Source organism: Rana temporaria, chromosome 1, assembly GCF_905171775.1.
Source record: "Rana temporaria chromosome 1, aRanTem1.1, whole genome shotgun sequence".
Taxonomy (NCBI): domain Eukaryota; kingdom Metazoa; phylum Chordata; class Amphibia; order Anura; family Ranidae; genus Rana; species Rana temporaria.
This window is the reverse complement of record NC_053489.1, coordinates 294,471,068-294,486,032: the sequence shown is the minus strand read 5'-3', so window position 1 is coordinate 294,486,032 and position 14,965 is coordinate 294,471,068. Positions and strand designations below refer to the sequence as shown.

At 41.7% G+C, this 14,965-nt stretch overlaps 1 protein-coding gene across 1 annotated transcript in view; it reads right to left on the bottom strand.

Annotated features, from left to right (window-relative positions):
• The window catches only part of RIC1 (RIC1 homolog, RAB6A GEF complex partner 1), a 193,440-nt gene that overhangs the window by 91,033 nt on the left and 87,442 nt on the right, over positions 1–14,965 (bottom strand). Inside the window, exons 4-6 of the mRNA XM_040357519.1 lie at positions 9,187–9,294; positions 8,931–9,073; positions 4,379–4,512 (exon numbers count right to left, since the gene is read on the bottom strand). Coding sequence (XP_040213453.1) covers positions 4,379–4,512; positions 8,931–9,073; positions 9,187–9,294 — 385 coding nt within the window. The remainder of the gene's footprint in view (positions 1–4,378; positions 4,513–8,930; positions 9,074–9,186; positions 9,295–14,965) is intronic.

Genomic DNA, 14,965 nt, shown 5'->3' with positions numbered 1-14,965 from the left:
TGGTTTGCACCTTGTGGTGAACCCTCTGTATTTGCTCTTGTGAAGTTTTCTCTTGATTTTAGACCTTGACAATGATACGCCCACCTCCTGGAGAGTGTCCTTTACTTGTCTGGATGTTGTGAATGGGTTTTTCTTTACGATAGAGATGATCCTGCGATCAACCACCACTGTTGTCTTCCATTGATGTCCAGGCCTTTTTATGTTGCTGAGCTCACCAGTGCGCTCTTCTTTTCTCAGAATGTACCAAACTGTTGATTTGGCCACTAATGTTGCTGCTATCTTTGTTTTTGAAGCCTTACAATAGCCTGTTTCAGTTGCATGGACAGCTCATTTGAACGCACGATGTTGGTTCACAGCAATAGATTCCAAATTAAAAATACCACATTTAAGGCCCGTACACATAATACGAAAATCGGATGGAAAAATGTGTATGACAAGCTGTCTGACGATCTTCGGACCATTGGTACAGGGCTTGCAACAGCCGATTTTGCTTTTTCGTAAGACAAAAAGCTGAAAACGTCCGATTTTGGTTTCATTAGTAGGGGTTTCATATGAAAAAAATGGTAAGAGCAAGACTACGCATGCTCAGAAACGAAAGCATACATACAAACCCATTCAACACATTAGGTCACTTCTGATGGTATATTATGTTGTACGGAAATTTTCGCATTGTGAGTAACCTCTTGACTTTCAACATGAGACTAGCATGCCACAAAAAACTGACATTTGCTCGTCCAAAAATCGAAGCGTGTGTATGAGGCTCTAGAAACAACTCCAGGCCTTTTACCTGCTTAATTAATGAAGAAATAACGAAGGAGTAGCCCACACCTGGTCATGAAACAGCTTTTGATGTACCAGTAATTGTCCAATTACTTTTGATCCCTTGAAAAAGGGAAGGTGGCTATTCTGAAGAGATGCAATTCCTAAACCCTTCCACCCATATGGATGTACATACCCTCAAATTAAACCTGAAAGTGTGCACTTTCAGAACATATCCATTATATAACTATAGCTTGAATATGTTTTGGTAAATACCTGGAAAAGGCCAAAAACTGTGCCTGTGTCCAAATATATATGGACTCAACTGTATATGCAAAGTAGTGCTATACTATTCTCAAGGAGAATGGAAACAAAATTCCGTTGTGATGTCAGGAATGTCAAAAGCACAAAAACTGTCAGTAGGAGGAATTCACCATGGGTACTGATTGATAAATTACGCGGGGGATTCTGTTGGTGCAGAGGTCCACAGAGCGAGCCTCAAGTAGGAACAAGATGGTCTGGATTCAAAGTAAAGATGAAGGCTCTACTCTGTGCATTATCAGTTTTCAAATATTTATACATGCACCTAGGAGAAAAGGATAGGGGTAGGCCCAGATGCGCAACAAGAGGCCTAAATCTGGGGGAAACTGGTTAGGAGTGCGGCCAAAAGAAACCTGGGTTACAGAGTGCGCTCTGGGATAAAAGTTTCTGCTTGTATAACAGTGAAACAGAAGGTTACCACATATACCAAGGGTATTTCTATAAAATGGTTTACCTTTTATAAAAAGGTAAAGGAAGAAAAACTGAAGGAAATTAAAAAAAAAAAAAAAAAGGAAACCGAGGGATAACAAATCTCTACAGTGGCAGACGTGCAAGGTAAGGGTAGAAAGAGGCCATATGAAGATGGCAAAGGGCTCCATTTAAAAAAATACTGAATCCCTCTAGAAGTAGGCTGAAAAATTTGATGTAAATCGTAAAAAAAAAAAAAGAGTGGGATAGGAAGGATCTTCTACGATCTATTCAAGATCTTTATAATCTAGACTAATGATCAGGATTAAGATTGAGCCGAGACCAGGAAATAATTTTTGGCCATCAATATCAGATCTTATGGTTCCATATGTTTTAAGTGACCAGGGGTCCATCATTTTTTTCAATGAGCGTGATTTGACATAGAAATGAACTATGTCAGGTTGAGAGGTTCATATCCTCTACCTGAGGTAATAATGGATAACATGTCCAATTCATTCAATTATTTTGAGCTGTGGATTGAGAGTTCATTGGGCAGTGTCTTATCAAATCAAGGGCGAGAAGCTTGGTTGCCTGACTTCAGATAGCCACAAAGAGAGGTGAAGATTACTTTACTTTGGCAAATCCTAATTGCAAAAAGGCATAATTACTGTAGAACCATTTCGGGTTACTGGAGGTGATTGAGAGTACAACACTGCACTCCTGCTAGGGCTGGATGCGTTTAATAGTACAATAAATCTCAGGGAAGATCCCCTATACCCAGAAAAGGTTAAAATTTATATAGGTAAAAGATTAGGGCGGGAAGGATATCAACTATTCCTTGGTAACCAGATATGAGATAGGGAAAATCGTATTGAGAATTGGGCAAATCTCTGAACTTTTTAGTTGTAATCAACCAAAGTGTGGGCGTGAAGAAGCAGAGTATACTACAAGAGATCTGACTTTTTGGGCTGTGAAGAAAAGCCCAAGTATCCAAATAGGGTGGAGATGGAAAGCAGAGATCTAACCAGAGACTTGTTCGTCCAAACAGTTCTGAGACTTGATCCCCCTTTTTTTCATAGGTAGAGGATTAACTTGCCTCAAGAAAGTGAGTTTCAAGGAGTATTTAAGAAGATTGCAAGACTCTAGAGGTCACTCTAGACAGAGAATAGTCAATTGATATGAACTGCATGGGGAAAGACTGCATAGGAATGACTCTGTATTCATAAACAAGAGCCACACCCCCAAGGCTTAAAGCGGATGTGCCATGGGAAAAAAATATTAAAAGCCAGCAGCTACAAATACTGCAGCTGCTGACTTTTAATATTAGGACACTTACCTGTCCTGGAGTCCAGCGCCGATCGCAGCAGAGGACGAGCGATCGCTCGTCTCTCTGCTGCTCTCCCCGCCATCCACACTGAGGGAACCAGGAAGTGAAGCGCTGCAGCTTCACTGCCCGGTTCCCTACGGCGCATGCGCGAGTCGCGCCGCGCCCGCCGATTGGCTCCCGCTGTGTGCTGGGAGCCGAGTGCTCCCAGCACACAACGGGGGGGCGACGGGATGTGACGGAATGCCCGTCTTTTGCCCGTGAATGCCAGGCCGGAAGTGGGTGCAAATACCTGTCTTTAGACAGGTATCTGCACCCCCCTCCCCCTGAAAGGTGTCAAATGTGACACCGGAGGGGGGGAGGGTTCCGATCAGCGGGACTCCACTTTAGGGTGGAGAACCGCTTTAAGTAGCCTGAGCCTATATAGAAGGATTTTCATACTGGCTCCATTAGGAACAGGAACTAATCCCTAATAGAGTATGTGTTTTGGGATTCTGACTGCCATAGCAGCGCAGGAAAACATGAACAATTAGGAGATAGAGGTGCAAATGCTACACCATAACTCTGAGCCCTTGCTGGAAATTCCAAGTCTGGAACGTCGGTACCACAGCGTGAGCTAGGAAGGAAGGCTTTGTAAAAGTCTTGTTCAAGTTTCATTAAACCCTTAAATGCATTTTCCCTTTGGCTCTAAAATAATTTCCATATGTGTGGTTCTCTGAAAGTTTTCTTCTTCTGGATTGCCACCCTCGCTGTGCATGCTCCATTTTCAGTGTTCGGGAAAGCTTTGCTCCTTCCCTTCCCCCAGCTGCCCCACCTGATATTCTTGCACATCATGTGGAGCAGCTCCAAAATTGTTATTGACAGTTGAGCACTCCTCAGCCAGTCACATGACTGGTTGTTGAGAATAAAAGCCAACATATAGCATGCTTCTTCAATGAAAACTACAATATCTTTCCAGCTTTCCCATGTGACACACCTGAAGTTTAATGGGGTGGATCCAGAACTGTGATTGACAGTGGCTTCTCCTCATCAGCCACCACACAACACTCCTGTTATCTTGCAGGAGGCTCCAGAACTGTGTCAGCTGCCCCACGTGACACTCTGAATGTGCACTTCTGTCTATTTTCAGTTTGATGTGAAATACTGAAGCAAGTGGGTCAGCATGACAGCCAAGAATCTAGAATATTAGAAGCAGGTCTGCAATGGAAGATTTAACAGTGATCTCCAGAAGAGAGATATTTCTAAAGTCTTCATAAAATGAATTGGATGGGGCATCACATGTGCTCTCCTATGTGACAGAGATGTCACGTGATATAGTCTCATTTACTATTAGTGTAACTATAGTATTCTGTAAGATTTGAATTTATAAAGCCACCACAAAGAAGGAAAATAACTGTCTTGGGAAACTCATAGCAAACAATCAAATAAAATTTAAACCTATGCTAGAGACTGGGAATTTTACAAGGAGCATTTGAAGCAGATGGGTGCACGGATAGCAATCCAAATTAAAAGAAAATGTTGACAACATTCAAAAAGAATGGGCATTTTTGGTAGCTGGGATCTTACATCAGCAGTGAGATGGCTTGAAACTGGTGTGATAAAGCCAACACGCCCATCGTTGAACACCACGGCAAACCCATCAAGAGTGACACAATATTCCATCTCCCGAATATGTACATCTCCAATATCCAAGAATGAACCTACAGGAAAAGAATAAAACAAAAGACCATCAATTGTGTGTCCATTTTTGGGCTTAGGACTACACCATTTCTAACCTTACATAACTGTTGAAATTTTGGCAGAACTGTTAACTTTAGCTTTCTGAGAATTAAAATGCCACCCTTATTTTATAGGAACGGCATGATGTAATGCCTATAAACAAAGTGCATTGACCAACATCAGTAAGGGTACAGAAAAAACAAAATCTCCTAGCAGAAAGAAATCTAACAGTTGTTTAATCCTAGACAGAAAATGGAGACGCGCTAAAAAAAATGTTAGCTGTGTCTTAGTGACGTCACCGCACGCTGAGGACGAATCCACGTTCTGCTTAGCCGGCTGTATATGTTTTTATGCTGTGTACTGTCTACATGAATGCAAGTGTATCCGTTTATCTTGCTATTAAATATAATACGGTTTTACACTATGAGTTTTTCCTTGCTTTATGGACACTCTGCTATCCCATTGGTGACCATCGAGGACCATAACATCAAGGACGCTCTGGTTTTCTGTGCTGGATTATACCATTCCCCGCATTGTCTGATCCCCATTTGGGATCATAGGCTCTGGTAAGGGTCAGTGTGTGCGTCGGTGGTGGTTATCCTATCTATCGCAACTGTCCGTCAACTAATCACTAGGTTCTGCTCTCTATTTTTGGGTGGTTTCATTACGGATTTACACTATGTTAGTTTATCTTTTTCTTTGAATGTTCCGTACCATGATCAGTAATTACTGAGGACCCCGTTTACATCAGGAAGGACGTTCTGGTATAGCCATTGGATTGCGATACTCCCTGCTTTATCGGATCCCTATAGGGATCGCAGACTCTGGTAAGGGTCAGTATTTTTCTTTGGTGGTGGCCCCTCACTTTATTCATCTATTGTAGCTGTGTGTCATCCCAACACTGTGAAGATTGAATACGTTCACATCACTGGTTTTGGACATTTTTTTCACTTGTCAAAGACTTTTTATGAAAGATTTTCTTTTTTTCATTTGGACATTATCTTTATTTGATCCATCATAATTATTCACAGATATTTAGCACTTGCTTATATATTTATTTTTTCCACATATGTCTCGTCACTAAGACACATCTAACATTTTTTAGCGCGACTCCATTTTCTGTCTTGTATCATTTATGTTGTATAACATTTTTGAGTCGCTGCTTTATTTTATTTATTATTTGGTATGCGCAATTTTTCCCTTTTTTCACACTCAGTTGTTTAATCCTATCAATGGCATTTTTGGAGAGATTTAAATTTATATTGATGGAAAATCTCCCCTACAGGGGCTGGTATACGATTAAAAAAAAATTAAGTGGCTGTAAACCCAATTCATGTAATTTGAGCTTGGCAAATATCTGTAGTGTTTTCTAAGCTCTCTCCAAAGCACCAAGTCACATGGCTTTCTCCTATTCAGTGGCTCAGTTACCAGCCTGATAACTTCTGATAAGTTCTCCAAGACGGGAGCCTGAAGAAGTTTGTGTTGTGGGAGAGCCTTGCAAGTCTTTGCCTACATGGAGCGGGGGGTGCCTTACCTCCAATCAGCTGTCTCCCAGTGTAATCGCGGGTCGCCATTCTGGTCAGAACACCACACAGTGATTATTGCTAGCGGCTACAGCCACTGGCAAAGTGGCAATAACTGCATGAGAATTCTGACTGGCTGGTTGTACCAAAGTTGTTTGATCAACTTGGGTACAATCAGTATGCCCATACATGGTGAAAATCTTGGCCAGTCCTTGCTTAACCGAATGTAATTCAAACACTCTATGGCCAGCTTTAGATTAAAACAAATAGCCAATGTATTTGTTTTCAATCTAAACAGTCTTGCCAATGCACACAATGGATGTGGTTTTGTTTAAGGCCTCATGTACACTGGACGTTATAATAACAGCGTTTTTTTGTGTTAGCATTTTTAAGCGTTTTTTTTTTCAGTGGGATCAAAAACGTTGAATAATGCTGGCGAGTTGCGTTTTGCGCGCTTAATCAAAGTTTTTTTGACGTTGGAGCATTTTTACAGCTGAAAAACTCAATCACTGGTTTTGTTTTTTGTTTGTTTTTTAGAGCCAAAAACAGTTGATGACAGCCTATGTGCGCATGGACACATAGGACAACACGATGGAGAGTTTACTGACAGTAGGAAAAAAAGTCTGAAGCCAAAAACAGCAGCTGTAAAAATGTCCAGAGTGCATGAGGCCTAAAGCCCAAACGAACTTTCGATTTAAATCAGCCAAATACATTCCAGAGGCATAGTTTGTTTTCTGTAGAACGCAGCCATAGCCTGAGCAGAAAAGCCAGTACCTTGCCAACATGCTGCAGAGGAAGACTGCGAAAGCAATGGTCTGACATGCCCCATCATGCCCTCTAATGAGTCAAAGCTCAAGCACTCCATTTAGCAAAGTTAACATTCCCTTTTGATTTTGGACAGCTCAGTTTCTGAGCAGGGAAAAGACCTCTGCAGAAAGACCACCTCTTCCACAGAGTTTAAGTGTCCTCTGCACCATGCTATCAATTTTCTCCACTAAGGCTAGGTTCACATCTAAGAGAGAGTAGGACTGCATGTTAATCGCACACTTTACCACAAAAATGTGCTGCTGTTAGTAGACATGCGAGAGCGCTATTCATTGTTAATGACACCCCCTCACACTGAAGGCTGTAGCACGTTTCCCTGTGCTGGGGTACTATGTGGTTGAAATAAATGGGCTGCTGTGCCCACGCGAATGCGGGCACTAACCGATTTAACCAGAAAGCGCAGTTGAACTTTAAAATAAGAATTCTTATGCCATAAACCAGTGATCTCCAAACTGCGGGTGCCAAATGGGGCTCTCTGCTTGCTTTTATCCAGCCCTTGGAGCACAATTTCATCCACAGATACCAACAATAGGGCACATTTCCTCCTAATGACACCAAAGATGGGGCACAATTCCTCCCATTTACACCAACAATGGGGAGCGATTACTCTCACCGAAACAAATTGGGTATTTTATTCCAACCAAATGTTGGAACTTTTTCGACTCCCACTAGCCACAGTTGGGCCCTCCTAAAGTCTGTAGCGATGTAAACTGGCCCTTTGCTTAGAAAGTTTCAAGACCCCTGCCATAAACCAAAAAAAAAAAATGTGGTCAACAGACACATACATCTGCAATCTCTTATCCAGTTATACAACTGACTTTTTCAAATATAAAACATATTAAGTAAAGCACAAATTCTGCTGGTGATCACAGGATAATCATACAAACATACAAACCCATGGTAACCCCTGGGGGAGCAGCACAGATCCACAGCACAGAAGAGAATCCGTATACAGGACAACTATTAGTTGTGCATGCCATTGTTAAAACAAAGCCATAAAAAGTCCCATTTGCGGTTTGCAAAAAGCCATGTGGGGGACACAGTAAACATGTGAAAAAAGATGCTCTGGTCAGATGAGACCTAAAATGAACTTTTTGACCTAAAAGCAAAACGCTACGTGTGGCAGAAAACTAACACTGTCCCTCCCCCTGAACAGACCATCCCCACTGTGAAACGTGAAACATGGGGATGGCAGCATCATGTCATGGGGATACTTTTCTTCAGCAGGGACAGGGAAGCTGGTCAGAGTTTATGGGAAGATAGTGCCAAATACAGGGTGGTCTTAGACTAAAACCTTTTTAAATCTGCAAAAAACTTGAGACTGGGTTGGAGGTTTACCTTCCAGCAGGACAACGACCCTAAACATACAACCAGAGCTACAATGGAATGGTTTGGTTAAAAGCATAATAATGTGTTAGAATAGCCCAAAGTCCAGACCTAAATCCAATTGAGAACCTGTGGCAAGACTTTGAAGAAAGAAAATTGCTGTTCACTGGCCCTCTCCATCCAATCTGACAGACCTTGAGCTATCTTGCAAAAAACATCACTCTCAAAGCTGGTAGAGACATAAAAAAAAAAAAGACCTGCAGCGAAAATTGGTTTTACAAAGTATTGACTCAGGGGGGCTGAATACAAAATGTACATCACACTTTTCAGAAATTTATATATAAAAAAAAAATATAGAATAATAATAATAATAATAATAATAATAATAATAATAATAATAATAATAAATGAAAACCCTTGATTTTACTTCTACTAACAATTATGTGCCACTTTGTGTTGGTCCATCAGATAAAATCCCAATAAAAATTTTAGTTTTTGGTTGCAACATGACAAAATGTGGAAAATTTCAAAGGGTGTGAATACGCTTTCAAGGCACTGTATATTAAAAGACCGAATAATACTAAATTATGGTCTCCCAAAGAACACCTCATGCATGAAAAAAGCATTTAGAGAACAATAAATATTACATCCTGTACAAAAAAAAAAACAGAACAGAACAATACTGCACACTTACAGACCATACATAGTTTTGTTCTAAAAAGTACCTCTGGACGGTTGAAAGTCAACTGAAAATGGAATTGTAGCAAGGTTGATGGCCTTCCTGCCATTTGTCATGCCTTCCCAGTGAATAAGGTGAAGCAGGCAATCCTCTGTAGCCACCAATAGGTCTTCCATCATCGACTGTATACTACAAAATTTTTTTTAAAATAAAAACACTAAGTCAGTGTGTGACTACACACAAATGAATTCATTTTCATAAGGGTACCAGCAGATGACAGTGAATTGAGAAATAATAAATACCTCGTTATTGGAGCCTGCAAATCCAGAACTTTTTTGGTCTCCAAATTTAATGCTGGTGCACATTGTTCTTCCTTATAGTGTGGTATCGTCTTCACATGAGGGCTTCCTCTACAGAAGAAGACAAAAGACAAATGGAAATAAAAAAAACTCTACATGACAGCAGTATCTTGAAAAATACTGAATACATTTTAAAGTCCTTTCATTAATGATTTCTCAAGTGCACCCATCCTTTAGTTAGCATTGAAATCACATGGAGATCTTACACAGAGAAAACACTACCCCAGGATCTCTTTAGTACTGGCCACATTGTTGATCTTTGCTGAAGGGGAGAACTAACCAATTTGAACCTCCCTCCAACAGGTCAGATGGCCAAGTGCTCAGGACTTTAATGACTGGAACTTGAAACATCTACTCAGGGAAATAAAAGTATTGCACCCAATTGCATTGAAAGTTTCACCAAAAACATATCACACATCAATAAATGGTGTATAACAGGGGTGCCCAACCAGTAATTTCCTGCTCTGGGATGGAATAGAATATTGATATTAAAGGTAAGTTTATTGCTAAAAATCACAGTGTACATATGGTGGGCATATTTGCTCTGCAGTGGTTACTGAGCTGCTTGCAAACTGATCCGCAGGTGCAGAGAAGTGTACCTGTGGATTACCTGCACTGAGCCTTAGACTTCTGTTATTACCTCCTCTAAGGAGTGGCAGATATGAACTGACTTGTGTCAGTTAACAAATGCCTACCTCCAATCTGATCCGCTAAAAAGAGTAGAGTGGGCATTTGTCCGTGTTCGTTCTGTAGAGTAGCTCTAAAGCAGTGGTTCTCAACCTGTCTAGTGCCGTGACCCCTTGATAAAATTTCCCAAGTTGTGGGGACCCCTAAACGGTAAAATTATTTTCCTATCGTGGGTTGTCGACACCCAAGGTAAGACAATTTGCGCCCCTAACCCACGGACAATTAGCGCTCCCTGAGTCCCTTCCACTCGTAAAATATTAAAACCCCTTATAGTACATTTTAGGATGTACCACTCGTTCTCTTTGTTCTCCTTTCTTTCCCTTTTATCTCTCTCCATCCCAATTTCTTGTTTGTTATCACCATCCCTCTCTAGACGTCTTTCTCTTATTCTTTCTCTCTCTTTTCCCATGTTCCTCCCCCTCTTTTCCTCTCCCTTCCATGTATTCTCTATTTTTATTCCTTCTCTTACTCCCTGGTGGGGAGTATGGAATCAGTGGCAGTGCTGCCGGGGATTTGGAATCAGTGGCAGTGCTGGTGGGGAGTTGGGATCAGCCAACTTAGGTGCTCTTGATCATGACCATCTGCTGATCTGAGAACTGTAGTGGGGACTTTTAAAGGCATCTCTAATCACAGGTAGTGTTACTCACTATGTCTCCAACTTTGTGGTTTCTCGTAGCAGTGACACCTATGCTAAAATCAGCAGATAGGGTCTCCTCCAGCCCCTCCCACTTCACATTCCTCACCAGTCAGCTGACCTCTAGTCTCTGCCTCCCAGCAATGCCGTGAACTGAATGGGCGGCTGTGAAGAGGCCGAGTGGGCGGCCGAAGGCTTCAGGAACAGCCCAGGTTTTGGGGACCCCTGGCAAATCCTCATTTGACCCCCAGGTTGAGAACCACTGCTCTAAAGAGTAGAGTGGGCCATGTCTGCGTCCGCTCTGCATGTGGACCTGCCATCCATCCACTCTGCTTATTGTGGACCTCGCTCTTCAAAAGGTTGGGCACCCCTGGTGTGTAACATGCTGTCCATTCCATACTCACTTAGACACTATGAGATAGTTTTTTTGCAGAATACAGAAAACCTGATTAATCCTGCCGTTTCCCATCTCCACCTTCTGTTCAAGTCAGCTAGGGATTTTAGTTCTGTGGTGACAACTCTGCACATGCTCGGTTTTCAGTGCGCTTCTATGCTGAGCATTTCCTCCCCATCACATCTGAGCAACCCATGTGACTATAGTAGCATTGCACCAATACTGGTATCGGTGCTGATACTAAGCATTTGCACAAGTACTTGTACTCGTGCAAATGCTCCAATACTGAAATTGATACCTTCAAGTCCAGGTTCATATATGTGTGGAGTCGTTTTAATGCAATTTGTAAAAAGAGTCTGGTGCAATTTCGGTCTGCAGTCCATGTGCAGGTTTTTAAAGTATATGACACGGGAATTCGCACCTGAACCGGACCGACTCTTTTTACAATTACTCTGTGGCCAGGTCGTAAACCACAAAAAAGAAAAATAAATAAATCTTCCTGCAAGTTAAGAGCATAATGTGCTAGTATGCATTGCATACTAGCACATTATAAAAGGCTTGCGTGAAAACAAAGCCCTCCAGTGGAGCGCCGTCACAGGTCCCCCAGGGCTTCGATCATCACCTGGTCTTCCTTCCGGGTTCACAGGCTGCAGCAGTTCGGCTGGCAGAGCCGTGATGACACCACTGCGTGCAGTAGTCATGGCTGCGGCACAGCTCTCTATGGATGGCATGCCGTCCATTGAGAGCGCATGTGTCAGGGACATCGTCGGTGCTGCTAAAATAAATATCTCCTAAACGGTGTACATTTAGAAGATATTTACTGTACCCATAGGCAAGACTTCCAAGCTTACCTTTAGGTATAAATCGTTAAAAGGATATTAGCTCATTTAATAAGGTGTCACATGACACTAAAAATAGGCATCAGCTGTAACTTGAGAATAAGTATCGGTACTCAGTCTTCAAAAAACTAGTATTGGTGCATCCCTAGACTATCGAGTCACATTTGGTTGTATACACAGTGGTAAATTACAAACTACTCCCTCCTCCATGCCCACTAACCAGCTAAAGACAATGAGGGCAGGATATCATCTCTCACATCCCTCTTATTCAAATGCACAATGCCTGTGACTGGCAACTATGCACCCACACCAATACGATTTTTACAAAATAAAGATCTAAATTCAAATATATATTTGTATGCCAGTTTAAAACTGTTTATTATTTACTTATTTTTACACTGAATTCCAAAGGCTGTTTTTTTTTTAAACATGTGACCAGCAGCAGAGGACTAGAAGCTCCTCCTGCTTATGTTTCCCTGTAGACAGGCTGGGAAAGATCTGGGTCATGTGACAGCTGTATATCGATTAGGAACAAGGTACTTACATTGAGGGAATAAAGTATTTGATCCCCTCCTGATTTTGTACGTTTGCTCACTGACAAAGTGATGGATTTGTCAATTTTAATGGTAGGTTTATTTCAACAGTGAGAGACAGAATAACAAAATTTTCAAAAAAACGCATTTCAAAAAAGTTAGAAATGTATTTGCATTTTAATGAGTGAAATAAGTAATTTTATCCCCCATCAATCAGCAAGATTTATGGCTCTTAGGTGTCTTCTATACAAGTAACAAGCTAAGATTAGGAGCACTCACTTAAAGCGAGTGCTCCTAATCTCAGCTTGTTACCTGTATAAAAGACACCTGTCCACAGAAGCAATCCGATTCCAATCTCTCCACCATGGCCAAGACCAAAGAGCTGTCCAAGGATGTCGGGGACAAGAATGTAGACCTACACAAGGCTGAAATGGACTACAAGACCATCATCAAGCAGCTTGGTGAGAGGGTGAATGGAAGAAACACAAAATAACTCAATCTCCCTCGGGTCTGGGGCTCCCAGGCAAGATCTCACCTCGTGGAGTTTCGACGATCAAGAGAATGGCGAGGAATCAGCCCAGAACTACACAGGAAAATCTGGTCAATGATCTCACGACAGCTGGGACCAGTCACCAAGAAAACAACTGGTAACACACTACGCCATGAAGGACTGAAATCCTGCAGCACCCATAAGGAAAGCATATCTACAGGCCCATCTGAAGTTTGATAATGAACATCTGAATGATTCAGAGGAGAACTGGGGAAAAGTGTTGTGGTCAGGTGAGACCAAAATCAAGCTCTTTGGCATCAACTCAATGTGTTTGGAGGAGGAGGAATGCTGCCTATGACCCCAAGAACACCATGCCCCCCATCAAACAGAGGTGGAAACATTATGCTTTTCTATTGTATGTCTTGTATTAAAAAGAAAAGAAAAAAATGAAGAATCTCCTTCCCTCAGCCAGGGCATTGAAAATGGGTTGTGGATGGGTATTCCAGCATGACAATGAACCAAAACAAGGCCAAAGCAACAAAGGAGGGGCTCAAGAAGCAGCACTGGCCAAGCCAGTCTCCAGACCTTAAACCTATATAAAATATGTGGAGGGAGCTGAAGGTTCAAATTACCAAATATCAGTCTTGAAACCTTAATGACTTGGAGAGGATCTGCAAAGATGAGTGGGACAAAATCCCTCCTGAGATGTGTGAAAACCTGGTAGCCAACTATAAGAAACGTCTGACCATTGGGATTGCCAACAAGGGTTTTGCCACCAAGTATCAAGTCATGTTTTGCAACGGGTCCAATACTTATTTCACTTATTAAAATGCAAATCAATTTATAAAACGCTTTTTTCTGGAGATTTTTGTTGTTATGTCTCTCACTGTTTAATTTTAATACGAGGTACCGTGTTTCCCCGAAAATAAGCCCGGGTCTTATATTAATTTTGTCAACAAAAGACACTGTAGGGCTTATTTTCAGGGTAGGTCTTACCATATAATGTGCTGTCTTCTCTCCCCCTCTCTCTCCCTGTCAGGAATCCCCAGTGTGAAGTTAAAATGCTTGTAAAATCCTATAATCCACTCTATTACAGTATTATATCATGTACAATGTGTGTGTTTCTGTAATACAATTGTGCCAGATACATTTTGTTATAGCGCCGCTCTGCGCTTCTGTGACCTGCCGGAGCTCTCTTCCTCGCAATTATATTACAGAAACACACATTGTACATTATATAATACTGTAATAGAGTGGATTATAGAATTTTACAAGCATTTTTAACTAGGGCTTATTTTCGGGGTAGGGCTTATATTGCAGCCCTCCTGGAAAATAACGCTAGGTCTTATTTTCAGGGTAGGTCTTATTTTTGGGGAAACAGGGAATATTTTTAGACTGATCATTTCTTTATCAGTGGGCAAACGTACAAAATCAGCAGGGGATCAAATACTTTTTTCCCTCACTGTAGATTTTTCTTCTTAAAACTACAGTGCCATCATCCACATACAGAAATAGAAGGGACAATATAAATGAAAAAGTGTGTGTTTAGTATCACTTTCATTTAAGATCCCCAAAACATTCTTTTAAGAGACACAGCGGCGACCTGGGATCCGACTTGAAGTTGCCCCAAGTCGTGTGGTTGAGAAATTTAATGGAAGTGAATGGAGCAGTCTTAATGTACACTACTGAAGTCGCTCTGACTTCAGAAAAGGTTCCTGTATTACTTCAATCCGACTTCTAGGCGACTTGTAAGCAACTTGTACCCATTGATTTCAATGGAAGTCGCCTCAGAAGTCTGATCAGTGTCTTAACTGAAGCAACAATACAGGAAGATAACATACATTTCTCAGGCAAACCCCTCCCTCCCTCCTACAGAGCTGATTGTTGTTTGATTGGCCACTGGAAAGCCTCCTGTCCTGGAGGCGACTTGAAGTTGCCTTGTAAGTTGCCTGATGATTCATACTCAAGTCGTGTCCAAGTTGCCTCCCAAAGTCGTGTTGCCCCTGTGTGAAGCGGCTCTTAATGTGTTTTTTGAACAAAGAGCTTGAGAAGGGTAGAACCTCTGCCAAGTTATTGCTCTGTCTCTACTAGCCTTATGCGATTATCAGGTCAGCATAGATGGGGGAATTTCCCTTGCCGACTGCT